Source organism: Bufo gargarizans, chromosome 6, assembly GCF_014858855.1.
Source record: "Bufo gargarizans isolate SCDJY-AF-19 chromosome 6, ASM1485885v1, whole genome shotgun sequence".
NCBI classification, from domain to species: Eukaryota; Metazoa; Chordata; class Amphibia; order Anura; family Bufonidae; genus Bufo; species Bufo gargarizans.
In genome coordinates, this window is record NC_058085.1 from 14,816,258 (window position 1) to 14,844,066 (window position 27,809).

Sequence of the window (27,809 nt, forward strand, 5' to 3'; positions counted from 1 at the left end):
TAACAAACAAAACGATAAACGGCACATAACAAACAAAACGACAAACTGCACATAACATACAAAACAACAAACGGCACATAACAGACAAAACGACAAACGGCACATAACAGACAAAACAACAAACAGCACATAAACAAAATGACAAACAGTACAGTGAGCCTCCTAAACGCCCATGTAATCAAAGGACGAGTGAAGAGTTAAGTCCTCATTTTGTTTGCGCCTACATTATGAAGCTGTAAATAACAGGCGCCTGGCTGCGTGTAAGATCTGAAATGATCTATAGTTGCCCTGACTGACAGCGTGAGAAAATATATCGAATGATATTGAGAGAACCCTCCTGTGCACTGTCTCCAGCAATTCCTCTGATTATCAACAGCTTTGTGACTATTTTTTATAAGCATGTTTTTCTCGGCCTCGATTATACGAGCAGTAATGAAAGATACCAAGCCTCGGCTCTCTGATAAGGAGTGGGCGAAAAGCCTTTTATAAATGATCTGACCTGAACAGGAGGCCTCCGTGGTTATTTTAAATGTCTTCAGAAAGGAACTGAGTACTTTGTTCATTTAAGTTAAGGAAACAAGAACTATTTTTTTTTTCTTTTGACCAAGAAAATAAAGAGAAAGAAGGAAGAATCCATTATGCCTTAAAGGTTCCTTTCAGATCTTCAAATGTGTCATTGAGAAATGTTATCAGTGGGGGGCATCCTGAACGAGAAACGAACAAATTGAGCTATTCTGTGGACCTACTTTGTGCTGCTACTTTTATGGGTGAAGGTGACAAAGCATTAACTCCTTAAGGGTTATTTTGGACTTCCGGCCACAGCAATTTTTTTTATTTTATTTTTTCTCATCTATGCATTTCAAAGGCCATACCTTTTCTAGTCATATTAGGGGGACATAGCTTTTGATGAACATCTACTTCGGTGACTTAAAGGGGTTGCCCGGGCTTTTACTATTGATCACCTATCCTCAGGATAGGTCATCAATATCAGATCGGTTGGGCCGACACCCGTCACTCCCCACTGATCAGCTGTATGAGGAGACGGCCCATGCAGTGTGCACATACCGTCTCCCTTCTCTCCTCCTGTCTGCTGCTGCTTTGCCATAGACAGCAACAGTGAGCAGAAAGAGAGAAGGGAGATGGCATGTGCGCACTGCGCGCGCCGTCTTCCCATACAGCTGATAGGCAGGGGTGCTGGGTGTCAGACCCCCCCCCCCTCTGATATTAATGACCTATCCTGAGGGTAGGTCATCAATAGTAAAAGCCTGGACAACCCCTTTAATGGGAATGTGTCATCAGAAAATGACCTGCAGTTTAAATCACTTTTTTATGTTTAACATATTTTTAAAGAATTTTTGATGTTTTTAATTTTTCTTGTCTTCCATATATTTAAAAAAATGAGAAAAAAATATAAGTTTTTGCACCGGCCACTGTGTCTAATAATAATCGGCACATTTTGGTCTGTACAGATCACTTTACTGCAGTTATCTGATTATCTGTCATTCTAACCCTGCCTGTAATGATATCACCTCTGTATATAGATAAGACAGGATCATCCATTCACAGTAGGTGATTGTCAGGGCTGATCTACTTTCCTTGTACAATGACCTCTGCACAGGTCACAGAGCATGCCTAGAAAACTCCCCCATAGAAGTCAATAAGGTCCCCTCCTGACCATTGTGTCTGTAGCCCATGGGACTGCTGTAAAGCATTTTTTTTAATGCTTTCTAAATACTGTTAAGAACAGCTCAGGCAAGATGGCCGCCTCCATAATCGTGTTCAGTAAATAGAATAAAGAAATCTACAATCAGAAAATAAAAACAGATTAGAAAAAAAGGATTAGGAATTGGCAGATAAAACTTTTGGTGACACATTTTCTTTAATGGTCTGCATCTTGGACACTCTATTCAGCTTTTCAGATGTATTTTTAAATATGGTAAATCACTTTGGGGTACCTATAATATGTTGTCTAAATTTTATGAATTTTTTTGCGGGATGATGTGAAAACAAAGAAATTCTGCCATTGTTTTGGGGGTTTTGTCTTTATGACGCTCATCGTGCTTCATAATGATATGATCGCTTTCTTCTGCAGGTTAGCACAATTACAAAGAATTCCGTCTCCCAGGAGATAAAGAGTGTGCAATTAGTAAAGGTCTCTTTGTTACCTAGCTTGGCGTATATAGGCCTGGGAAGTAATTTTTTTTGCTCTGGGGAATGACCATATCTCTAGAATGGAGCGATTAAGGTTAACAGAAATGTGGAGTGCTGCATGAACAAGATGTCTTAACCTCAAATAGTTGTATAATTCTTTAGGCTGAATTTTGTATTTATCACATAGATGTTTAAAAGGTTGCAGCTTAAATCCAAAAACTACCTGGGCCATTCTTGTTATGCCTAGGTTTACCCAGGTGCTCAAATCCAAGCTAGGAACAAGAAGACGAGTAGCATCAAGCGGCAGGAGTTCTAGAATAGACAAGGAATCACATCCTGTTGCAGCATGGAACTTTTTCTAGTGTTTAATTGTTGCACTCACCAGGTAAGGATGTTGGTTGTAGGAGAAGGAAGGGAGGAGAGATGTCAATAGCAGAGACCTCAAAGATGACTGGGGGACAGCAGACGCTTCTATATGTACCCATTGTTTACTAAGGTCTCCCTGCTACCAGTCTTGCATCTGTTGTATCTGAGTTGCCAAGAAGTAATTGTGTATGTTGGGTAGGCCTATACCCCATATGCTTTCTGTTTGTATAACAGGGAGGCGGATACCCTTGGCCTCCCTCCTGCCCATATGTAGGTGTTGGTCATTTGGGTTGCTTTAGTAAAGAAGGATTTGGGAACTATGATCGGGAGAATTTTAAAAATGTACAAAAGATTCAGCAATACCATCATTTTGAAAGCGGCTATTCTGCCTAGCCAGGAGATTTTTCATGGCCATTGATGACAGGTCAGATTTTAATGTGTTTTCATGGACCTAGTAAGTTTTAGGCCTAAATAATCTATTTGCTGGGTCTGCCAGTCTAGAGCAAAATTGGCTTTGAGATAATACTCCTCTTCTGAGGGGACGTTAAGGGGCAGAAGTTGGGAATTGGTTTCGTTCAGCTTATAAAAGGAGAGTTCTCCATAAGCGTTAATAAGTTCCATAGCTACTTTCAGAGATTTTTTGGGTGGGGTGAAGGATAACATTTTGTCATCCGCATACAGTGAAATGTGATGTGTGCGATTGCCTATGGTCACACCTGATATGTCTGGATGAGTTCTGATAGCTTGAGCTAGTGGCTCTATTGATAGCACAAATATAATAGGGGATAGGGCGCATCCCTGTCTAGTTCCATTTGTTATGGGGAGCGGGTCTGATAGTGTAGTGTAGAATTAGCTAGTACTCTAGCAGAGGGGGTCAAGTAAAGTGCTGAAATGGCCCTAAAGCACGCTCCCTCGAATCCCATATGTCGCAGGACAGAAAAGACGAATGACCAGTTCACATAGTCAAACGCCTTTTCGGCGTCTATTGTTACCAGCACAGCAAAGGATTTTTGCCTCTCCAAGGTGTCTAATATATTAACGATTCTTCTAGTGTTTTCATAAATTTATCTGCCTTTTATAAAGCCTGTTTTGTCAGAGGATATGAGGTGCGGGATCAGTGTAGCTAGGCGAATGGCGAGAATTCTGGTGTATATTTTTAGGTCAGAGTTCAGCAGGGAAATTGGCCTAAAGTTTTGAAGGACATCAGGGTTTTTTCCTGGTTTGGGTATGGTGACAATGGTGGCTTCTAGCATTCCTTTTGGGAATCTTCCCTCCTCTATGGCTTGTTGTAATGTGTGAGTCAGATAAGGAGTCAAGATATTGCCATATGATTTATAATATGCATTTGATAGCCTGTCTGGGCCTGGAGCCTTGTGTATAGGTACGGATCTGACAGCTGCTAGGACTTCTTTCTGATTTAGCGGTGAATTTAGAGACGTTGTTTGGGATATGAATAGTTTAGGGAAATGGAGGGACTTTTAATATTCACCTATTGATGTCTGCTGTGGTTGGATGGAGGGGTTGGTCCCCTCTAGGTTATATAATGATGCGTAGTAGGCTTTGAATTCATTAGCAATTTTGTTTGGGTCATATAAATGAGCTCCTGTGGATTGTTTTTTGATAAAGGGGATTTTTTATTTGATCACTTTCTTTTTGATCTTGTATGCAAGTAGCTTGCCTGCTTTATTGTCCTGCGAGTAATATAACGCTTTGGTCTTTCTTACATTCTGTTCGTATTTATACAGCAAGAGTTCTTTAAGTTGAAGTCTCAGGGTTTTTAATTGTGAAGTGCGTGAAGGGGAGTGGTTTTCTTTAATTAAGAGATTCTAGGGGTCTGAATTTGGCCATTATATTTAAAAACTTATTTTCCCTTTCTTTTTTTGCTTTGCTCCCTATTTTTATAATGACTCACCTTATGTAGGCCTTATGTGCATTCTATAAGGGAAAGGGGTTGGAAACCGAACCGTCATTAAATTAGACGTATTCCCGAATAGCGGCACCAAGATTTATTCTGTATAGGTATTTTGCTCTAAAAGAAAGGGGTTGAGGTGCCAGTGTGATGGCTGCATGATCAGACCAGGTGATCACTTCTACCGATGACCCTGTCGTGGTATGGATCAGTGTTCTGTTTAGAAGGAATAGATCTATCCTAGCGTAGAAATTATGCGCTGTAGAAAAGAAGCAGTAATCCCTCTCAAGTCTCCAAATATCGTATAGGTCGTTTGATAAAAGAAAGTCTCTCATCCATGATGATCTGTTAACGGAGGAGGTGGAATCTAAGATAGGATCCACTACCCTGTTAAAATACCCAAACCCTAATATTTGCCCCTGCCTGACGGATTCAACTTTCGTGGAAAGTTTGTTTAGGAATGTGGGCTGGTGTCTATTCAGGGCGTACACTGCTACTAAGGTGTATATAACATTATTCAAAGATCCCACAACAATAATGTATCTTCCATTCAAGTCTGCAATCATTTTGGAGAGTTGGAAGGCAACAGTATCCCTGATTCCCAAGATAACCCCTCTCTGTTTTTTATGGAAATGAGAATGGTAAATGATCGGGAAGGATCGATGATGAATTCTGTGGCTTTAAGATGAGATTCCTGAGCACTGAAAACATTGCTCTGAAGGCTCACAATCTCTCTCCACATGGTTGCTCTTTTGTAAGGGCTGTTTAGCCTTTTAACATTAAGAGAAGCAAATTTAAGCACCATTAGTGGATAAATGTGGGATGCTCAGAGTGCCCAGAAGGCCACCCCACTTTAGTGGCGGTGGGCCAGAAAGGGCCTGGTCATCTCTTTCAGGAATGTGTGTAAAATAGGTCATAAGCATTGTTCTCCCGGGGACCTCACTCTATGGGAGCTAATTACTGTACTTTTAGGTTTTTCAAGTGTAGATCTGCTGTACCTAGGTGAATGTGCGACCGTAAAAATATTAAACATAACAAAAACATTTATAAACCATAAGAAAGCTGCAAGCATAGTATAGGCTGACACTTGTGTCTGGGGGGAACCAGATAACTCACGGTTGAGAACCGGGTGTAACAGTTCAACTTAGAGCTCCGTCTTGTACAGCTAGCCAGGATTATGGTTCCTGGACTTAAGCTTGGAGGAAACCACTTGCCACTCTTGGTGCAGATGGGCTGGTGTCGATTTTGGGTTCTGGCAAGTTTCTGGGATTGGAATGTTCCATTGTTGCAGCATGAGCTTTCCTTCTTCAAGAGTAGAGATGGATTGTAGGGCTCCTCCATGTTGGATTAAAATCTTTGTTTGCTGCAAGGGGGATGCAGATAGGTCAGCGAATAGCTTGATCTCCTCGTAGGGGGAAGGCAGGGTATTTCTATTCCTGCTTGCTTGAAGTAATGCTTCTTTTATCTAAAAAAATGGATCCGAGCTAGAACATCCCTAGGAATGGTAGGAGAGAGGTGCTTGGGGCGTGATACTCTATGTATTCTATCGATAAGGAGGTCAGGCTCAGAAACTGAAGGGATCAAAACTCGAATCAGTACCTGTAAGTAGGATCGCAGTTCTTGCGGCTGGATTTCCTCAGGGATTCCTCTGATTTTAACGTTGTTGCGTTATGACCTGTCTTTAACGTCAACAAGCTTGTGTTTAATTATCTCAATTTCGTGTGTGAGGTCATTGTGGGCATCAATAAGTTGGTTATGTGAAGATGCGAATTCGACCATTTTTGTTTCACCATGTGACATTCTTCCCTCTAAATCTGATATAGAGGTCTGCAGAGGGTTAATGAGCAAGGCTATGTTATCTTGCATCAATCTGCTGAGTGCCAACAGCATATCCTTTAAGAGGGACCCCGAGACTGGCACATCTGAGGTAGGAAAATCCTGCAATGTAAGACTGCTATATTGCTGAGTACAGATGAGGAGGGGGGGGGGAAGCTGGTAGGAGCATGATGTGGCTCTTGCATGTGGGTTATGGTGATTCCCATTAGCCCCAGCGCACATCTTATGTGCATGGTCTCCAGAGCTGAGGCTTCCCCCAGGGCTGTTATGGGGCGAGGGAGCTGGAGAGACATCTTTGTTGTTCAAGGAATTTGTTGCGAGCTGCGGGGATCGTGGGTGAGGGACTCTACCTTCTCCCTGCTCTCCTGTGTTGGGTGCGTGCGCAGCGCGCCTCGTCGGTGAGCAGGGAGCACTGCCTTTGCCATCTTGTGAGCGCTCCTTCTCAAAGAAAAAGCTTAACTTCCCCTGGGCTTTGATGGATCTTTTGCCTCTTGTCATCCTCTGTGGCTGAGACATTGATGTGGTGGGGAGGTACTCATTCCGGAGTGCTTTTACTGGGCCAGGTGCTGTATTGTCGCTGCTGTATTTGGGGAGCTCCTCTCCTAAGCGGCCATCACGCATGGCAGCAGGCCATGCCCCCCCCCCCCATATTACAGACATATATTCTGTCATTTTGTGGAATGGACATACAGATGTGGAAAGTACAAGGATAATCTGTGTGATTTCTGCATCTATATGTCCGTTTCACAAAAACTATCCACAAAATGCGGACTGCAGACCCATTGAAGTCAACAAGTCCACAAAGATGTGGCTGCAATACAGATGGTATGCGTGTTTTGCAGATTCAAAATTTGCAGACCGCAAAATACATCCAGTTTTGTGCATGAGGCCTTAGGACAATAAACTAATAATATAACAAATTCACCTGAAAAACCATCAGGTCTGGTGCTTTTTCCTTTTCTAAGGATTTGTACAGCTGAGATGATTTATTCCAAGTAGAGATAAGCAAATTTGTTCAAAGATCTGCCTCCTTGAGCAAAACTGGTCTGGCCCCAATCCTCCTCCCTACAGTGAAGCATGGTGATGGCAGTATCATGCTGTGGGGGACAGGGAGGCTGGTCAGAGTTGAAGGAAAGCTGAATGGAGCAAATTGCATTTCCCTGTGTTTGTTAAAAAAAAATAAAGTGTAGATTTTTTTTAGGTTGGTGGTTTTTTAGTAGATTATGTTTGTGGTAATTATCATTTTACAGCTCACAATATATGCTGTTAATCAGTTCTTATCAGTATATTAAGCTATGGACATGTATAAATCTTTATCATTCACTATGTTTTTGCAATTTGTCAGTAAAAAATGTTGGATGTCTGTGATTTTTTGATAAGTTGTCCAGAAAAAATGAAAAATCTGGTTGGCAACAGACAATGACCCTAAGCACACAACCAACACAGGAGTGGCTTAGGGACAACTCTGTGAATGTCCTTGATTGACCCTCAAGAGAGCCCTCACTTGAACCCAATTGATTATCAATGGAGAACCCTGAAAATGCCTGTCCACCGACAGTCCCTATCCAAACTTATAGAGCTTGAAAAGATCTGCAGAGAAGAATGGCAAAAAAATCCCAAAATCCAGATGTGTAAACCATGTGGCACCATACCTAAGAAGACTGGAGGCTGTAATCCCAGCCCAAAGTGCTTCAAAGCCTATAGGTCCTGAGTAAAGTTTCTGAATACTTATGTCAATGCAAGATTTTAGTTTTTCCTTTCTTAATAAATTAGCAAAGATTTCTCACATTCTGTCTTCGCTTTCTCTTTCTAGAGCACTGAGTGCAGAATGATGGGGAAAACTTTTTTTTTAGCACAAGGTCACAACATAACAAAATAAGTAAAATGTAGAACGGTCTGAATGCATTGTATTATATTCATTTTGTCTAAATTAGAGCTAACGATCAAACTTTAAGAGAAAGACGCCACTGAAAAGACTGATTTTGAATGTAAAGATCAGTAATTACTGGGCAGCCATCCCAGAATAAAATAAGACTGAAAAGCAAATTAGAAATTCAGACCAAACAAAAGCCTGATAGTCATATTTAATCAGCGTTGTTTTCCCTTTTAGGCCTGTGAAAAGATGAATAGCAAAGAACAGTGGAGTTCTAGAAGATAATAGTAATCCACTTATAATGTAAGAGTCGGACAAGATCTATTATTGTTAATGAGATAACGAATTTAAAGCCAAAAGTCAAAATAGAAATACGAGAACGGGATAACTTCATTGTGAGCTTAATATATGCAAATCACAAAGAAATGAACCTGAGCGGCATAAGATTATATGAAGCCTAAAGTTCTGGTTCTCTCATATTTTCTACAGCTAGATTGGAGATATCAGGATTTACATGTCTAATCTTTTTATTTCCCACAGTCATAAACAAAATCAAAGAGGCCACTGCTTATCTCCACTGTACTGTTTAAATAGATGTGCATTGGGCCAAACCAAACATGTGAAGTATTGGGGCCCAAGAGAATCACGTATAAATAAATGATAGATAGATAGTGTTAGATATATTAGATTAGGTAGATAGATAGATAGATCAGAGGTGCACCACCAATGAGGTGAGGTAAGGCGGTTGTATCAGGCAGCACCAGGTAGTGGCAAGGGGGGGGGGGGGCAGCGGAAGGGGGATTATCTGTTTCTGCCATATACTGTAGTATTGGGAAGCACAGTGGGCACAGTATTACCCTGTATGTTTTGTAGCTCTTTATGTAATGTTTTCCAAGTATGTCTTTAACAGTAGAGCTGAAGGGAAGTGCTTAGGTTAAGAAATTGACATTGGGGGGTTGGGGCACCATTTCAGTTTTCGCCTCAGGCAGCAGAAAGGCTAGGTGCACCCCCTGATATTAGATGTTTAGATAGACTTGAGATGAAAGAAGATGATGTCATGTACTCACCTGTCCATGGCCCAGCAGCAAGCTCGGCCTCTCTGTACTGCCACAGTTGAGACGCAGTTGCAGCTGGTGGCAACAGGCACTTGTCATTGGTCTTCTTTGCCTCACTGATATGTATTGTACTATTATTTGGATTCCTGGTATTCTGACTTTTGGATTCTCCCTGACCTTGCTCCTGACTGCCAAATATTCATCTGACATTATCTCCTGGCACTGACCCCGTCAGGTATTTGTATCTTGTATTGGTTCTGAATTATCTCTCTGGTTTTGACTTAGGTTTTAGATTTTAACGTGGTCCTGGTTTGGCTGGCCTGGTTTTGACCTCTTTTTTGTATGACTAGTCTTTTGCCCCACAAGATTTAGGCTTCTGCACTTAGTCAAGTTAGGGACCTTCACCAAGTTGTAGGCCACCATTTAGGGTGGATCATACAAGTAGGTAGGTACAGTGGTGCAGGTGCTGCTTCCTACCCTACGTTACAGATTATTGATAGATAGATAGATAGATAGATAGATAGATAGATAGATAGGCCCCCACAGAGGTTTCTAATCCAAGTGTGAACAGAGCATTAGCGGTTCATAAGGACATTGAAGTAAGTTGGTTTTATAGTGTGCATGTACTTTTTCAACACAACATTGCCTTGTAACAGAAATTCTACATATTATACAGACATACATTTTCTAGTGGAAGCTCATATGGAACTGCTTATAAATGTTTCTGAATTTATATCGCTTCAATAATGTGCTCCCTTATTATTGTCTTAATTTTTCTCCACACATAACTATTGAGTCATTTTATGACCTATTGGTGTATGATTCACAATCACTTTCTCTATTTATGTAATCAGGGACCGGTCTATGCGCCATAGGATGGACCTAATCCTCGAAAATAGCCTCCTAATCTTTGGCTTTTATGTGACCATAAAAAGTAATCAGCAGAAATAATGACTCCCACAGTATGATGGTCCAGAGTGGTTTTTCTTGCTGTAAACAAAATAATAGTGTATTATTTACTAAAATGCATATTTTTCTGTAATAGTTATTAAGGGGATGTTCCTATCTTGCTAGGATATGCCATCGGTGTCAGATAGGTGCAGGCCCCCTGCAGCTATCTCCAGAATGGGCCCTGTGCAGTGTAGCTCCATTCACCACTATGGGAGTTCCGAAAAGTGTTTTGTAAATGCGTATGGATTTTTTTAAAGTTTCTTCTTTAACTACTTCAGTATTGGGCAATTTTTCTTCTTTTTTTTTTCGTTTTTATTTTACACTCCCTGCCTACCCAGAGCCATAGCTTTTTTTATTTTTCAGTTCATATGAGAGATGTATTATTTCATACAATGTAGTGGGAAAAAAATCCAAATGGAATAGGAAAAAAAAAACATGACTCCATAGAGAAGAGTGGGTAGGCGTTTTCTTACAATATTGGGATTGGGCTGTTTAGTTGGGCCCCATAGAAAATATGTGGTCTGCTTCCATGATGGTATGCCCCTGCCCATGTGGAAATAAACACATGGTGTAGATATTAAATCCACAGCCTGTCAATTTCTGCTGCAGATTTTACCCTTTACAATGCATGAAGTAATCTGCGGCAAAATCTGTGACAAATCTGCATGCAAGTATTTCTACAGAAATTACATCCCGTAAGAACATACCCTTATGAATAATTTACACTTTGGCCTTGTTCTTTTGTAGGATTGTGATCTTCTAATATTATCGTACTCTTTAGCTAGCGCAGCATATGATATGTTTGGCACACATATTATCCGCTTCATTAAGCTATTTAATTTTTTTCCCCTTGGTACTTTTACTGTAGCATTTTGTCTGTTATAATAAAACACTGTGCATTTTATATCTTACATAGCAGAAATGAAACAAGATGATAAGGGAGTCTTATTTTGCCTGCAGGTGAGCGGCACAATGTACAATACAGGAAGACATGTATCTCTACGGCTGGACAAGGAGCATCTAGTAAATATATCTGGTGGACCACTAACATACAGTCATCGTTTAGAAGAAATAAGATTACATTTTGGCAGCGAAGATGGTCAAGGCTCAGAACACCTTTTAAATGGGCAGGCGTTTTCTGGGGAGGTAAGGCTTAGTCTCACTTTCATCCAAAAATAATAATTAAAGAGACTACTTTTGAAATCATGCTTTTATGTTTAACATATTTGTAAAGCATTTTTGGTGATGTTATTTTTAATTTTCCATGTCAATATCTATACTAAAGAAAAACATAAAATCCTGCAGTTTTCGTACTGGCCACTAAGCCTAATGATAGGCCACACTTCTGTAAGGATCACTTTACTGCAGTTATCTGCTTATCATTAGAGGTAGGATTAGAATGACCCATATCACCCATATACAGATAACACAGGATCCACCATTCGCAATAGGTGATACTACAGCTTATCTACTCCCTCCTGTTCATTCACCATAGGTGATGTCACAGCTTATCTACTCCCTCCTGTTCATTCACCATAGGTGATGTCACAGCTTATCTACTCCCTCCTGATCATTCACAATAGGTGATATCATAAGCTATCTACTCCCTCTTCGCAGAACATACCTAGAAAACTCTTCCATAGAAGTCAATGAGTCAGCTCCTGTCCATTGTAACCAGGGGGCGTGAGCAGCCCATCACTCTAGGCAAATGCACTGAAAATCTGCCACTGAATTATATGTTGCCCATGCATAACCATGTGGGATTCACAGTGCATAAAGAAATAAGTGCTTTAACAATGAAACACAACATTTAACTCTGTAGCATGAGGTTAGCTCTTTAGCCAAATCTACTTTGTACTTTTAGTAACTAGGAGATTCCGTTCAATAAAATGATGACACTCACTGTATAGACAAAAATGATAATCCTAAACTCGAACTCCTCCTTGCATACTTCCTGGCTCACGTCCACTAGCATCATATGAGAGGGGGAGGAGAGAGAAGACATGGCTGCAGCCTGAGAGAACAATGCACTGCTTTTTTTAATTGTATTTTTCATGACAGTTGTGTTATCTGACAAAACAAGAGCAAATATAAAAGAGAAATAAGGAGATTATGTTACATTTTATACTATTTTTTATATTTTTTTTATGGGTTTAGTGGCTCTTTAGATATTACTAAAGGCCCCTTTACACAGGCTGACCAAACAGGCAATTATCAAGAACAAACTATTCGTTCCTGATAATTGCCTGCTAATTAGAGGAGAACTGCACTTATACATGCAGCAATCTGAATTCCCCTCTGAATGAGGACAAGCGATCACTGCAACAATCGCTCGTCCCCATGTAGGCTTATTGTTTCTGGTCAGGAGATCCCTGTTTACACAGAATGATCTGTTTCCCAGAAACAATGATTTTGGAATCCGCATCAACGAAGCTTTCACCAAATGAGCGATGTTCATCAGGTGATTGGCTGCACCTTTACACAGGGCAGTTATTGGAAACAAATAGTCCTAGGAACTCTCTTCCCAATAATTGCCCCAGTTTTTTGGCTCGTGTTTAGGGGCCTTAAGTGGTACAGAATATTTTAGTATTATTGTCCCAACTTGTCTAAAGCGTTAATGCTTTTTTGGACCATTTCAAGCTTCCCATTAAGGCATATAGACATCAAAGTAACATGGAGCCTACTCTGAGCAAAGAGCCAACTGGTATCTGTAGTTCCCTCGCAGACAAACCTCACTCATCTATGGATTACACGGACACCCATTCATTTATATAGCCATCCTGTCATAATACATTTTCATGCTGAAGGAGTTGCCTTCAGGAGACAGATCCTTTAATGGAATCCATGTTTGTTATATTATAGTTCATAGTGAATAATGTTGTCAGGAAAGTCTGTTCTCAAATTCTTTTTTTATCACTCAAAGAGCAGTAAATGGAATCAGGGGTGGACTTGGAAATTGAACACGCCCTGGAAAAAATAACTAAAAGTGGCAACATGCTGTAGGCAGGTCCAAAGTTATAAGAGATGGGGCAACACGAGTAACTGGGGTCAATACAAGTAGGTGGGGCCTGCAAAGCCATAGTGCAGTACAAAATACTGCCTTAGCAGAACCAAATACCACAGTGCAGCACAATATACTGCCTCAGCAGAACCAGATACCACAGTGCAGCACAATATACCGCCTCAGCAGAACCAACTACCACAGTGCAGCACAATATACTGCTCCAGCAGAACCAGATACCACAGTACAGCACAATATACTGCCTCAGCAGAACCAGATACCACAGTGCAGCACAATATACCGCCCCAGCAGAACCAGATACCACAGTACAGCACAATATACTGCCCCAGCAGAACCAGATACCACAGTGCAGCACAATATACTGCCCCAGCAGAACCAGATACCAGTGTACAGCACAATATACTGCCCCAGAAGTTGTCATTCTCATGCCTCACTGCAAAAATTCAGCTGTATCAGAGTCCACAGGACAGCAATACAATTGTATTCAGGAGGACATAAGTACCCGATTCTCCCAGCACTAATTATCACTGAGAGCATTAGATCATTATGCATCTGGTCAGTGGCAGTGAGGAGGGCTCAGGCAGCTCCCCGGTCAACTGCCCACCGGCAAATTTCCTTGGTAGATTCTATGGCCAGTCCAACCCTGAATGGAATAGAATGGTAATGCATATACAAAGCAGTATCAATGTACTGTATACTATTATATCAAATGACATAATATAAATGGAGACATTTTGGAACTATTTTGGACTCGCAATAAATAAAAAGAAGATCATAACCACATCTGTGTCTCCATAATTATATCTCCAAACGATAAGAGCAAAGATGGAGGCCAAAACAAAGTCATTCATGAAGGGAAAGAATAAACCTCTGAGTCTTTTTTGGGTATCGGTGAATAATGTAACTAAACTCAAGCGCTGGCATTCTTACTCTAAAAAATATTCACTGTATGCATTCTATTAGCTGCTGATTGGTTGGTTATTACATAGAAAAATCTTGATATCAAAGGCAACTTATATATGTTGCTCATTTTTCCGAGATTGTGTAGTGGCAGCATAGATATAATGGGTTTAATGTATCAAAGCTGTAAAAGAGAAAAGTATCCTTGTTGCCCATAGCAACCAATCTGAGGCATTTATACTTCACTCAGCACTGACAAAATTGACAAAGAAGGCTCATAGACACTCTCCTGCTGCATGTGAAAACCGAAAATCCCATGTGTGGTTCTTCTAGATGTTCACTGCTAGGCTGCATTACCCCCAATGTAAAACCTACCAGGAGTAGCCACAAAGACAGGACGGAATAGAAAGCAGGGCTGCACATTTCTAAATCTATGACTAAATAATAATAACAACAAAGGGGGACATTTATCAAAAGTTTTACGCCACTTTTCTAGCATGAAAATGTAATATTTTAGATGCACCAAATCGTTCAACATTTTGTGGGTTGTGCCTCGTTCACAATTGGAGTGAGAATCTGTCAAAATTTATAATTATCATTTGCGAAATTTTAAAAAAGTTGCATCTCCAAGCCAGGGGAACCCCAGACGTACCTTCACTGAAATAGGCACAACTACATTGCACTAAAAACAAACCTCAAATAAACGTACAATGATACATTTCCCCAAAATGTGTAAAATCTCACCCTATAATTTGAATTCATTTCTAGTACCAAAAACTAAAGGAATGTGTGTACAAAATAATCCTACTCCTTAAGGTCTAGTTGTTTAGTGGCTAATACCCTAGTATTCCAGGTGGAGTATTATTCTTATACATTATCCATAGTGGTCGAGGCTGGTTATGCATTAATATCTAATATCACTGGAGGTAAAGTGTTGAATAGTTATTATGATTTAGCAATCTAATCATATGGTTGTCAAACTTTGGATGAAGGAGGTAATTGTCTCGGTCTGTGTCAGAAGAGTGTACCTGCAGTTTAAAAAAATGTCATCTAAATTGGTCCATAATTCTTTAATGAATTTAGAGGGAGATCACTGCTTAAGGATTTATGATTCTGATGCAAAAATCATAATCTAAAGGCTATGGACACTTTTGCACTGACATTTTTTTAATGTTCCTTTGCTTCCTAACTGCAAAATTAAGGAACTTGCTAAATAGTCTCCTTGCCATTTTGCTGCTGCAGAGTGTGTCCAATTCCTTCACCTAGCTGCTGGGGCTGCTGAATCTGACAAAAATCTATCAGACCATTGTTTCTCTTTCTAATGACTGTCTGCTTTCGCCATCCCGACTCTGTGTTAGGCCTCATGCACACGACAGTTGTTTTTATCGGTCCGCAAAACGGGGTTCCGTTGTTCCGTGATCCGTTTCTGTTTTTGTTTCCGTGTGTCTTCCTTTATTTTTGGAGGACCACCAGACATAAAGGAATGTAAAAAAAAAGACTAAGATAGGTTTGCCATGCAAATGATAGGAAAAAAACGGCCGCGGACATGCGGACGCGGATGAAAATCTTGTGTGCCTCCGCGTTTTTTTGTGGTCTCATTGACTTGAATGGGTCCGCAAACCATTTTCCGCGAAAATAATAGGACAGGTTATATTTTTTTTATGGACTGGAACCACGGATCACGGACTCGGATGGCAAACGGTGCATTAGCCAAGTTTTCAACGGACCCATTGAAAATCAATGGGTCCGCAAAAAATCGCGAAAAACGGCGCAACGGACACGGAATAAAACAACGGTCGTGTGCATGAGGCCTTAGAGACATCAGCAAGGAGAGAGTTGAGGTTGTATATGACAGATCAGAATGTGAAGAAGGGAAAACATCCAGGGAGGACAGTTTGCACAGGCTGTAGATAGGGAGGAAATCACACACAGGGCAATTTGCAGTAAGAGAATCACATAGGCACTGTACAAGAATAAAAAGAAAGCAGAGAGCCCATAGGCAGGGGTGGGATTCAAATTTTTAACAACAGGTTCCCTACTCAGCGGTGGATACGCAGCGCGTCACGAGTCATGACACATATTTACATACACCATATATATGCAACACAGTCACGACATATTTACATACACCATATATACACTACACACAAATACACTATATATACACTACACACATACCACTCAACTTTTAAAAAGCCTTAGGCCCCCTCTTTGTTATTACTGTAATGGCCCCCTCTTTATTATTATTATAATGGCCCACTCTTTATTTTTAATGTAATGGCCCCCACTTTATTATTATTATAATGGCCCACTCTTTATTATTAATATAATGGCCCCCTCTTTATTGATAATATAATGGCCCCCTCTTTATTATTAATATAATGGCCCCCTCTTTATTATTAATATAATGGCCCCCTCTTTACTATTACTGTAACGGCCCCCTCTTTGTTATTACTGTAACGGCCCCCTCTTTGTTATTACTGTAACGGCCCCCTCTTTATTATTATTATAATGGCCCACTCTTTATTTTTAATGTAATGGCCCCCACTTTATTATTAATATAATGGCCCCCACTTTATTATTAATATAATGGCCCCCTCTTTATTATTAATATAATGGCCCCCACTTTATTATTAATATAATGGCCCCCTCTTTATTATTATTATAATGGCCCACTCTTTATTTTTAATGTAATGGCCCCCACTTTATTATTAATATAATGACCACCTCTTTTTAATTAATATAATGGCCCCCTCTTTATTATTAATATAATGGCCCCCACTTTAATAACAAAGAGGGGGCCATTACATTAATAACAAAGAGGGAGCCATTACATTAATAATAAAGAGGGGGCCATTATATTAATAATAAAGAGGGGGCCATTACATTAATAACAAAGAGGGGGCCATTACATTAATAATAAAGAGGGGGCCATTATATTAATAATAAAGAGGGGGCCATTACATAGTGGAGTACCGCTTAAAAAAGCTGCTCTTACTCTGTGGGCAAAATAGATGTGTTTCCCTGTGTGTGGCCACCTTAAATATTGTCATCAACCCCATCCATAACTCTTGTTTGGCTAAAAGAATCTAAACATTGGGTCAGGATGAGGGGAAGGTGGAGTAGGCAGGCATGGGATCCAGCCGGTTCTCTCCGGTTCTGCCGAACCGTTTGTTAAAATTACAGGCGGTTCGCAGGACCGGTGAGAAGCAGGGATCCCGACCCGGTCCTGCAGCTGCGCCTGCACCAGTGGCGTAGCTATAGGGGTGGGGGCGGAGCGGAAGCCGAGAGGAGAGGCCCTGTGTGACGCGCACTGTGCAGGGCAGCTGGGCAGGCGAAGTGAGGAGGGGCCGGGGGAGCGGCTTCAGTTGAGGTGCGACGCAGGACTTAGTCACGTACCTCACTGTGACCTCCTGCGGCGGATCTCGCGAGATGACGCGGCGCGGGAAGGCACAGTGAGCGAGGCATTGGTGACCGCCTGTACCAGGATGCCACAAGCTGTGAAGGAGAGAGAGGTAAGTATTAATTATTTCTCCTAAGCAGGTGCCTACTCCCAGTGGTGGGATTCAAATTTTTAACAACAGGTTCCCTACTCAGCGGTGGATACGCAGCGCGTCACGAGTCATGACACATATTTACATACACCATATATATGCAACACAGTCACGACATATTTACATACACCATATATACACTACACACAAATACACTATATATACACTACACACATACCACTCAACTTTTAAAAAGCCTTAGGCCCCCTCTTTGTTATTACTGTAATGGCCCCCTCTTTATTATTATTATAATGGCCCACTCTTTATTTTAATGTAATGGCCCCCACTTTATTATTAATATAATGACCCCCTCTTTTTTATTAATATAATGGCCCCCTCTTTATTGATAATATAATGGCCCCCTCTTTATTATTAATATAATGGCCCCCTCTTTATTATTAATATAATGGCCCCCTCTTTATTATTACTGTAACGGCCCCCTCTTTGTTATTACTGTAACGGCCCCCTCTTTGTTATTACTGTAACGGCCCCCTCTTTATTATTATTATAATGGCCCACTCTTTATTTTTAATGTAATGGCCCCCACTTTATTATTAATATAATGGCCCCCACTTTATTATTAATATAATGGCCCCCTCTTTATTATTAATATAATGGCCCCCACTTTATTATTAATATAATGGCCCCCACTTTATTATTAATATAATGGCCCCCACTTTATTATTAATATAATGGCCCCCTCTTTATTATTATTATAATGGCCCACTCTTTATTTTTAATGTAATGGCCCCCACTTTATTATTAATATAATGACCACCTCTTTTTTATTAATATAATGGCCCCCTCTTTATTATTAATATAATGGCCCCCACTTTAATAACAAAGAGGGGGCCATTACATTAATAACAAAGAGGGAGCCATTACATTAATAATAAAGAGGGGGCCATTATATTAATAATAAAGAGGGGGCCATTACATTAATAACAAAGAGGGGGCCATTACATTAATAATAAAGAGGGGGCCATTACATTAATAATAAAGAGGGGGCCATTATATTAATAATAAAGAGGGGGCCATTACATAGTGGAGTACCGCTTAAAAAAGCTGCTCTTACTCTGTGGGCAAAATAGATGTGTTTCCCTGTGTGTGGCCACCTTAAATATTGTCATCAACCCCATCCATAACTCTTGTTTGGCTAAAAGAATCTAAACATTGGGTCAGGATGAGGGGAAGGTGGAGTAGGCACCTGCTTAGGAGAAATAATTAATACTTACCTCTCTCTCCTTCACAGCTTGTGGCATCCTGGTACAGGCGGTCACCAATGCCTCGCTCACTGTGCCTTCCCGCGCCGCGTCATCGCGTCATCTCGCGAGATCCGCCGCAGGAGGTCACAGTGAGGTACGTGACTAAGTCCTGCGTCGCACCTCAACTGAAGCCGCTCCCCCGGCCCCTCCTCACTTCGCCTGCCCAGCTGCCCTGCACAGTGCGCGTCACACAGGGCCTCTCCTCTCTGCTTCCGCTCCGCCCCCACCCCTATAGCTACGCCACTGGTGCAGGCGCAGCTGCAGGACCGGGTCGGGATCCCTGCTTCTCACCGGTCCTGCGAACCGCCTGTAATTTTAACAAACGGTTCGGCAGAACCGGAGAGAACCGGCTGGATCCCATGCCTGCCCATAGGGATGGGAATTATACACATTCGTGATTGTCAGCACAAGGGAGAAAAGATCCCTCATAAGCTGTAGAAGGAGAACGCAGTACAGGAATAAAGCTGTGCTGATACGCGAGAAGTAGTGAGGCAGCAGCATCCTGGACACACAGACCTCACATCTAGCATGTTTGATTGAGAGAGACATGACCACATAAGAATAGTCTGAAACTGAATATCGGGGTCCGAAAATGAATAAAGAAATGAAGATTGCAGGATGATACTTAATGGATATTACTACTGATGGTAGGGTTGTGGATACCAGGAATCTAGCTAATAAATGATATCCCAGTTCTGTATATTGACATTTTTGGCCTTTTTTCACATAAACCAAACAAGCCAAATTTTTCCAGCCTCTCATTGTAAGAGAAATCTTCCATGTAAAGCAGAGAACCCGTGGCAAACACAGCAGGGGAGGAGAATCACACACTCCTCAGTATCAGTGATTATAAGTACAAGAGAGAGAAGATCCCTCAAGAGCTGGAAAAGGAGAAAGCAATAAAGGAATTAAGTTGTCTTGTGATGGCAGCAGCATCCTCGACACACAAACCTCACATTTAGGCCTCTTTCACACGACCGCATGGCTTTTTCAATGTTTTGCAGTCTGTTTTAAACGGATCCGTTGTTCCGTTTTTGTTTCCGTTGTGTTTCCGTTTCCGTTCTGTTTTTCCGTATGGCATATACAGTATACAGTAATTTCATAGAAAAAAATTGGGCATTTTTTTTGCGGACCCATTGACTTGAGTGGAGCCATGGAACGTGATTTGCGGGCAATAATAGGACATGTTCTATCTTTTAACGGAACGGAAAAACGGAAATACGGAAACGGAATGCATACGGAGTACTTTCTGTTTTTTTCGCGGAACCATTGAAATGAATGGTTCCGTATATGGACGGGAAAAAAAAAACGGTCGTGTGAAAGAGGCCTTAGCATTTATTACTGAGAAGGACACAACCACATAAGTCTAAAACTAGGGGGTCAGGGGTCTGAAAATGATCTAAGGAATGAAGATAGCAGGCTAAAAACGTGGTGGTTGGCGGTGGTGGTGGTGATACCAGGAACCTAAGTGTGCCTACACTTTCAACTAACAAATTATATCCCAGTTCTTAATGCTAAAGCATCATTCACACATCAGTGTTTCACGGACGTGTGCTGTTCGAGTTCTCCACAGACAGCACACGTCCCCATTCATTTTAATGTGTGTATTCAGACATCAGTGTTTTAGCACGGTCCATGGGTCAGTGTTTTTAGCATGGATGCATGCTCTATTTTGTCTGGGTTCACGGATCCATCACGTCCATTATAGTCTATGGGTCTGTGAAAACCAGGGATACAACATGGATGTCATCCGTGTGGCATCCATGTTTCTCAGATCATTAAACAGAGATGCTTTGAAAATTATTTTTCAGCTGTTCAGTGTCAGTGAAACACGGATGCAACACGGACAGCAAAAAACAAACACACGGACCCAACACAGACCATTCACGGACAGCTTCACGGATGCATCACTGACCACCTGCTCACAGATTTGAGCACAGACACGGACGTGTGAATGAGGCTTAACATTGTGAAATTTTTCCTAAGCTGAATGAGCTTAATTTTTACCATCCTCTTATTGTAAGACATACCTTCCATTAACCAGTTGGCATCTTTGAACTTTCTCTAGTTCTACTATATCCCTTGTTGGGTAGTTTTAGAAACCAGTTTTTAATTTGTAAAACAGCTTACAAATGAATCCCTTATTTAAGATATGGGGTTAAAATGATTTCAGAGGTATAATGTTACATATGGATTACAGATTTTAATCTCTCACCCTAAAATCATGTTTACCTTTACAGCTTCTGACTGCCATATTGTGCTGTTTTAGGCACATTTACATGCGCCAACTGATAAGGCAATTATTAGGAAGCAACTATTCCTTCTCAATATTTGCCGGCTCATCAGAGGAAGAGAGAGCTGCAGCAGTCACCACCATTGTATGAAGACAAGGGTTTTTCCGAGACTTTAATACTGATGACTTCCTCTGTATAGGTCATCAGTATCTGATCAGTGGGGGTCCGACACCCAGCTGTTTGAGAAGGCAGCGTTGCTCCTGTGCACGCTGCAGCCTTCTATCTACTCTTCCTAGTCTGAGTGATGACACATTCATGTGTCACGTGGCCTAGGAGCAGCTCAGTCCTATTCAAGTGAATAGGGCTGAGTGTGATACCAAGCACAGCCGCTATAGAATGTACGAAACTGTGCCTGGTAAGCTGCCAGAAGGCAGCGGCACTCACAGGAGCGTTGGTGCCTTCTCAAAACAGCTGATCGTCAGGGGTCCCAGGTGTCGGACCTCCACCTATGAGATACTGATGACCTATCCAGAGGAAGTCATCAGTATTAAAGTTTCAGAAAACTATTTTAATGATGAGTTCACCCAATTAACAAGTGTTTAGCACGTTTTATCGGGTGATCTGCGCCAGCTTTACACTGGCCAATTTTCAACGACATGCGATCGTACAAACATTCATTCCCAATAATTAGCACGACAATTGGCCAGTATAACAAAGTCCTTCTGTTCCACGGTTCATATCTTCAGCTGTAGTCCATGTAATGTATACAGTGCCATATATTTACTACAGCCTAACTGCATTACTTGACATGCATACACTTTAAAGGAGTTTTCCAAAACTGATATCTTCAGATAGGTCATCATTATCTTATGAGTGGGGTCCGACACCCAGGACCCCCACTGATCAGCTGTTTTAGAAGGCACATGTGCTCATAGTAGTGTTGTGGCCTTCTTTCTGATTTTCCTAGGCCCAGTGATGTCACATTCATCGGTCACATGGCCTAAGCGCAGCTCAGCCCTATTGAAGTGAATGGGGCTGAGCTGCGATACCAAACACATTCACAATATACGGCGCTGTGCTTGGTGAGCAGGGAGAAGGCCGCGGTGCTCACAGAAGCGCCAGTGTCTTCTCAAACAGCTAGTCGGTGGGTGTCCCTTGAGTTGGACCCCCACTGATGAGATACTGATAACCTATCCATGGGAATAAAACATAGGTAGAAGCATGTGGGGTATATATATATGTAATTGTGATGATGTCATTAGGCTTGACAAAGGCTGAGTATCAGCCGAAACGTTGCTGTATTTTTGTACTATGTCTTGAGGTCGCAATAAAAATTCGGATGATGTGAGATGCTGCCGGTGCCAATTTGTTTTTTGCCTATCCATGGGATAGGTCATAGTATATAAGTCTCAGAAAACCATTTTAGATTTCATCTGCCATGCCCTGTACTTGCCCATCTGCCAGCTTATCTGGCATCTATGATGTTTTACACGTATGCTCCGATCTTATTGCCGTTTTAACGATGGTATCTCCATTTATTTTTTCTTACAGGTCCAGCTAATACACTATAATCATGAGCTGTACACAAATGTAACAGAAGCAGCAAAAAGTCCAAATGGTCTAGTGGTTATATCCATATTTATAAAAGTGAGTCATGTGGTTTTCATTAGAATAATAAAAAATTTTGTTCACTGAACGTCAAATTTGCTGAACAGCATAATTTATAGTGTTCCCAGTGAAGAACATGGATTTTAATGCTTCTTGTCCAAATCAGTACTTCTTAATTTATAAAAATTTGGGGAAGATTTCTTAAAGCTGATGCAAAGGAATTCTGACTAATTCTGGCAAGTGTTCCGGATTTTTGGCCGGAGCAAAAAGCGCAGCATGCTGCGCTATTTGCTGCGGCCAAAAAACGTTCCGTTCCGGAACGGAAGACATCCTGATGCATCCTGAAGGACGGACTGTCCATTCAGAATGCATTAGGATAATCCTGATCAGTATTCTTCCGGCATAGAGCCCCGACGACGGAACTCTATGCCGGAAGACTATAACGCAGGTGTGAAAGAGCCCTTAGTTGCCCACAGCTTTCCAACTGTCATTTTTTACGACTCCTTTGGAAAATGAAAGTATCAAACTGACTTGGTGCTGTGTGTGCCTATTTTAGTTTTCCCTTTGCACCAGTTTTGATAAATCTACACTTATGAGTTTTATACTATTCTGAGACCAGAAGAGTTAATGTTACAGCAGTGAGTGAGGACCCGCTGTGCCAACTAACCGGTTTGACTTTGGGCTAGCCCTAAGGGCGTTATCCTGGCAGTCCCCTAGTATTCACCCTTTAATCCTTGTACAGGGATCTGGACTTCTCTGCAGGGGAACCACCAGGCTGCTACCTCCTAAAGTAGTCTCTGTATGACCGCCGAGCCAGGGGAGTCAGAGACACTGGTACAAAACAGGTTCCATTTTTAGCTTTTTAAACAGCGTATAGTGCTGTGTACACATAATATGTACAAGCTCTGGGCTATTTAACAGAGAACTGATATAAGGTGATTAGAAAACTGCATCGGTATCAATACCGGTATCTGTGTAAATGTTTCTGGATGTTGATGATGATGAGAACTGGATGCAAAGTAGTGATCCTGGGGCCCAACAGTATTCTCAGTACCCTAAAATTACACTTAATTTAACTGCATGCAGAATTTAGACTTTATATACTATATGCACTTCCCTTTAAAAGGGGTTATGTGAGTTATAACTAAGCTACCCTAGTGAATAAAAACATATACCAACCACTTTCAGCCAGTATCAAGCCAAAATGAAGAAAATGAGACGGGTCTGTGAAGGTTCTCATTCATCCAGGTCATAGTATATTAGTCGTAATAAGTCAGAACAACTGGACTTTTATTTCTTAAAGATGTTTTGCTAGTCATCTGACTGTCTCTCTCAATTAAGAAAGCCGGATGACTAGCAAAACGTCTTCAATAATAAATACAAGTCCAGTTGCTCTGACTTATAACTACTGATAAACATGAGATGTTTTTAGAGGGAATGTATCATAAGAAAATGAGGTATTGTTTAAATCAAAATTTATGGTGATTTTTTAAATTTTGCATGTGACTAGTTTTCATTGAGCCTCATAATAAGATGACACTTTCTGTTTTGTAGAGGACATTTCTTAGCAGTCATCTAATTATCATCATATGTAGGATTACAATGAATGATAACACAATAGGTGAAGGGCACAGCTTACCTTCTCCCCCTCCCAGCACAATGACCTCTGCAGATGTTACAGAGCATGTCCTAAAGTCCATTCGGATGCCATAAAGCATATGCCTGAATACCTTTAATAGAGCAGAGCTGCAGTTCAGGCAAGATTGTCATCCCCATAATCAGACAAACACATGGTGCAACAGCACTCTACAAACCAAAAGTTAAGTACAAAGGTATATTACATTGCAAGTGCTATGCTAATAACTTAGAGATGCTTAACAAATACATTTTGTACAAAATCATTTGAGCCCTTCTGCCGAACGCCAAGGTGACCTCTATAAGAAGGGTCCTAACACTAAAACTCACCTGTTGGGTGCCATAACAGCGACCATGAATCCAGAAAGTGCAGGTCCCACATGCATGTCATCCCCATAATCAGGTATAGAAAATAAAAAATCTACAGTCATTGAAAAAGAATACGGTTCAGTATCTGGATTTAATTTGTAAAATAGGTGAAGCATTCCCTTTAACAACAGCTAGAGTAAAGGGTCTATGTGGCTATATTTGAAGGGGAAGGGATAGAAAAAGACAATAGTGGCATTGTTCCTTGAGACAAAGCAATTTCATAAAACCACTATAATAACTTTCATAAATAACGAAATAATCTTGTGCTTAATATGTTTTAATATCATTTTTATTTATATCCTTAAGGTAACAGACTCATCTAATCCCTTCCTTAATCGAATGCTCAACAGGGACACCATCACAAGAATAACATATAAAAGTAAGTATTAGAACTCTTTCTAGTAGACCAGTGCAGTTTATAGCCAAGCAGTGGTGGACTGTCTAATAACTGTTGTATTAGAATGTCTCATTTATGAAAAATCTGTGTTCGTATATGGCTTCTATGCCTTATAGCAGTTGATTTTATATAACGTAGAATTTAAAGAGGTTTTCCGAGATTCTGATATTGTTGACCTATCCTCATGATAGGCCACCAGTATCAGATGGGCTGAGGTTCGAAACCTGGCACCAATCATCTGTTTAATGAACCTACAGCACTCTGGAGACTGCCACTACCTCCGCACAGCTTACCAAGCACAGTGCTGTCTATTGGATAGTGGCTGTGCTTGGTATTGCAGCTTAACCCCTTTCACTTGAATGGGACTGAACTGCGCCTAGGCCATATGACTGATGTACACTGCTCTAGGAAGAAACTGAGGCACTGATTGAAGGGACTCTGAACCCTGCTGACCTAATATTGATGACCTATTGATGATCCATCCTGAAGATGGGTCCTCAATGTCAAAATCTTGGACAACCCCTTTAAAGTGCAGTAAATTTGACTTTATAATGTACTCAGGTCAAGCATAGACCTATGGGATCAAAGCTGCACTCTCGTGTTGGTTCCTGTTGCACACAATATAGATATCAATGTATGCCTCCTAATGGTCTGCTGTATTGATGAATGTAACCAGCTCCACACAGCTAAGATCCTTGGGGTTGAATTTTGACATAAAATATAGTGCAGTTTTGAGTGGCATCCCCCAGTTGCTGTAGTCACTACCACACTTCTCCAATTTTCACACATGCGCCATTTCCCCTATACTCTGTAAACACACATGTACGGTGTGGTACAAGATGTACCTCACAGTGCACCTTATGGCACTGCACGTGCTTGGTAAGTACTAGGCAATGGCACATGAGCTAGAATTGGTAGATCGGGCACATGAATCAGTTGGTTACTACAGAGTTTGAGGGATGTGAATCAAGACTGGAAGTTGAATCTTCCATATAGTGTGAACACCCAACTGACTCTATCGCCTTTGCTGCATATGAAAAACCAGACTGGAAAGACTTATCTATAATGACTGTCTATTATGGCATGATGGTGGAATAGGGTAGTAAAGTGACCTGACAGCTTCCCTTTAAGAAAGTTCCTCCATACAAACTCCTTAAAACTGCCTTAGGATATGCTCGTCTGGGTTTAAATTCCTTCCGTTTCAGTGTGGCACAGAGTAGGAGGAGACTAGTATTACCACAATTCATTTCTTTAGATGAGAGAGAGAGAGAAAATAATGTGAATATCTTACCGAAACCAAAAATTACAAGCTCATATATGTCTGTAGAGATACTTTTTACTTAATAAAGTCCTGTGATTACAGCAGCATCAGCAGTGATTCAAGCAGAGTGTAGCAGTATTCTAATAGGAGAGGGAGATGTAGGACAAGCATAATTTGAGCTAGCAAGCCTGTAGAAAGAGTGACTGATGACTGGGCTGTAACTTTACTGCTTTAAATGAATGCACTTGGGAATAGGATAAATGAGTAATTCATAATATAATGTTAGTATCAAGATTTATTATCCGACTTGTGTGTGATATTAGTGGAATACCCATGTGTACAGAAAATTAAGATAATTGTGAAGTGATCTCTCTATATGTACACATTTACACAATTTTTCACAACCTAACATTGTGTTACTGAATGTGTTTTCTTTGAATCTTTACAGATGATGCCTATTTACTACAGGGGCTAAATATTGAAGAGCTTTATCCAGAAACCTCTAGTTTCATTACATATGATGGGTCAATGACTATCCCACCCTGTTATGAAACAGCGAGTTGGATCATTATGAACAAACCCATCTACATTACTAGAATGCAGGTAAGAAAGCTATGTAGTATCATAATTACTTATCAATAAAAAAAAATCTGTGTGGTCTCTTCATATTGTTAAAGGGCATCTGTCAGCAGATTTGTATCTGACACTGGCTGACCTGTTACATGTGCACTTGGCAGCTGAAGGCATCTGTGTTGGTCTCATGTTCATATGTGCCCGCTTTGCTGAGAAAATTAAAGTTTGAATATATGCAAATGAGTCTCTAGGAGCAACTGGGGCATTGCCGTTACACCTAGAGGCTCAGCTCTCTCTGCACCTGCCACGTCCTCTGCACTTTGATTCATTTGAGAAGTCAGGGCTGGGCACAATCACATTTACACTGCCTGGCCCTGTCAAAATGTAATAGTGAGCATTGTGGCCCTAAAAAAAAGCTGTTCTACAACATGGCACGTGGGGTTTGAGGCAAGCCCAAAACTATGCAAGTTTGGCACCAAGTGAGTGTATGTGCAGTGAGGCATATGGCAAGTAGAGAGACCTGCTGTGACAGTGTGCAGACGTCTAGGCCTAAGCCAGCCACTATTGGCTTAGAGCAGTGGTGTCAAACTCATTTTTGCCGAGGGCTACATCAACCTCGTGGTTGTCTGCAAAGAGCCATTAGTAATTCTTCAACTGTATAAACGTAACTATGAAGGCAACCATAAGGCTGATGTTAACATGAGTTCCCCCTCAGAAAGCCTGCTGTCACATAACCAACACCCCCACAAAGATCCTTCTGCCACACCGCCCCAAGAGAGCCTGCTCCCATATTGCCCCCATAGTGCCTTCTGCCATGTTGCCACCAGTGTGCCTGCTGCCATATTGCTCC

The 27,809-nt window shown here is 41.1% G+C and overlaps 1 protein-coding gene across 3 annotated transcripts in view; it reads left to right on the top strand.

Annotated features, from left to right (window-relative positions):
• Window positions 1-27,809, top strand: part of CA10 (carbonic anhydrase 10) — a 298,935-nt gene that overhangs the window by 229,864 nt on the left and 41,262 nt on the right. For all 3 annotated transcript variants that reach the window (XM_044298107.1, XM_044298106.1, XM_044298108.1), the window contains 4 exons: window positions 11,102-11,287; window positions 22,668-22,763; window positions 25,035-25,107; window positions 26,835-26,989. In XM_044298107.1, coding sequence (XP_044154042.1) covers window positions 11,102-11,287; window positions 22,668-22,763; window positions 25,035-25,107; window positions 26,835-26,989 — 510 coding nt within the window. The remainder of the gene's footprint in view (window positions 1-11,101; window positions 11,288-22,667; window positions 22,764-25,034; window positions 25,108-26,834; window positions 26,990-27,809) is intronic.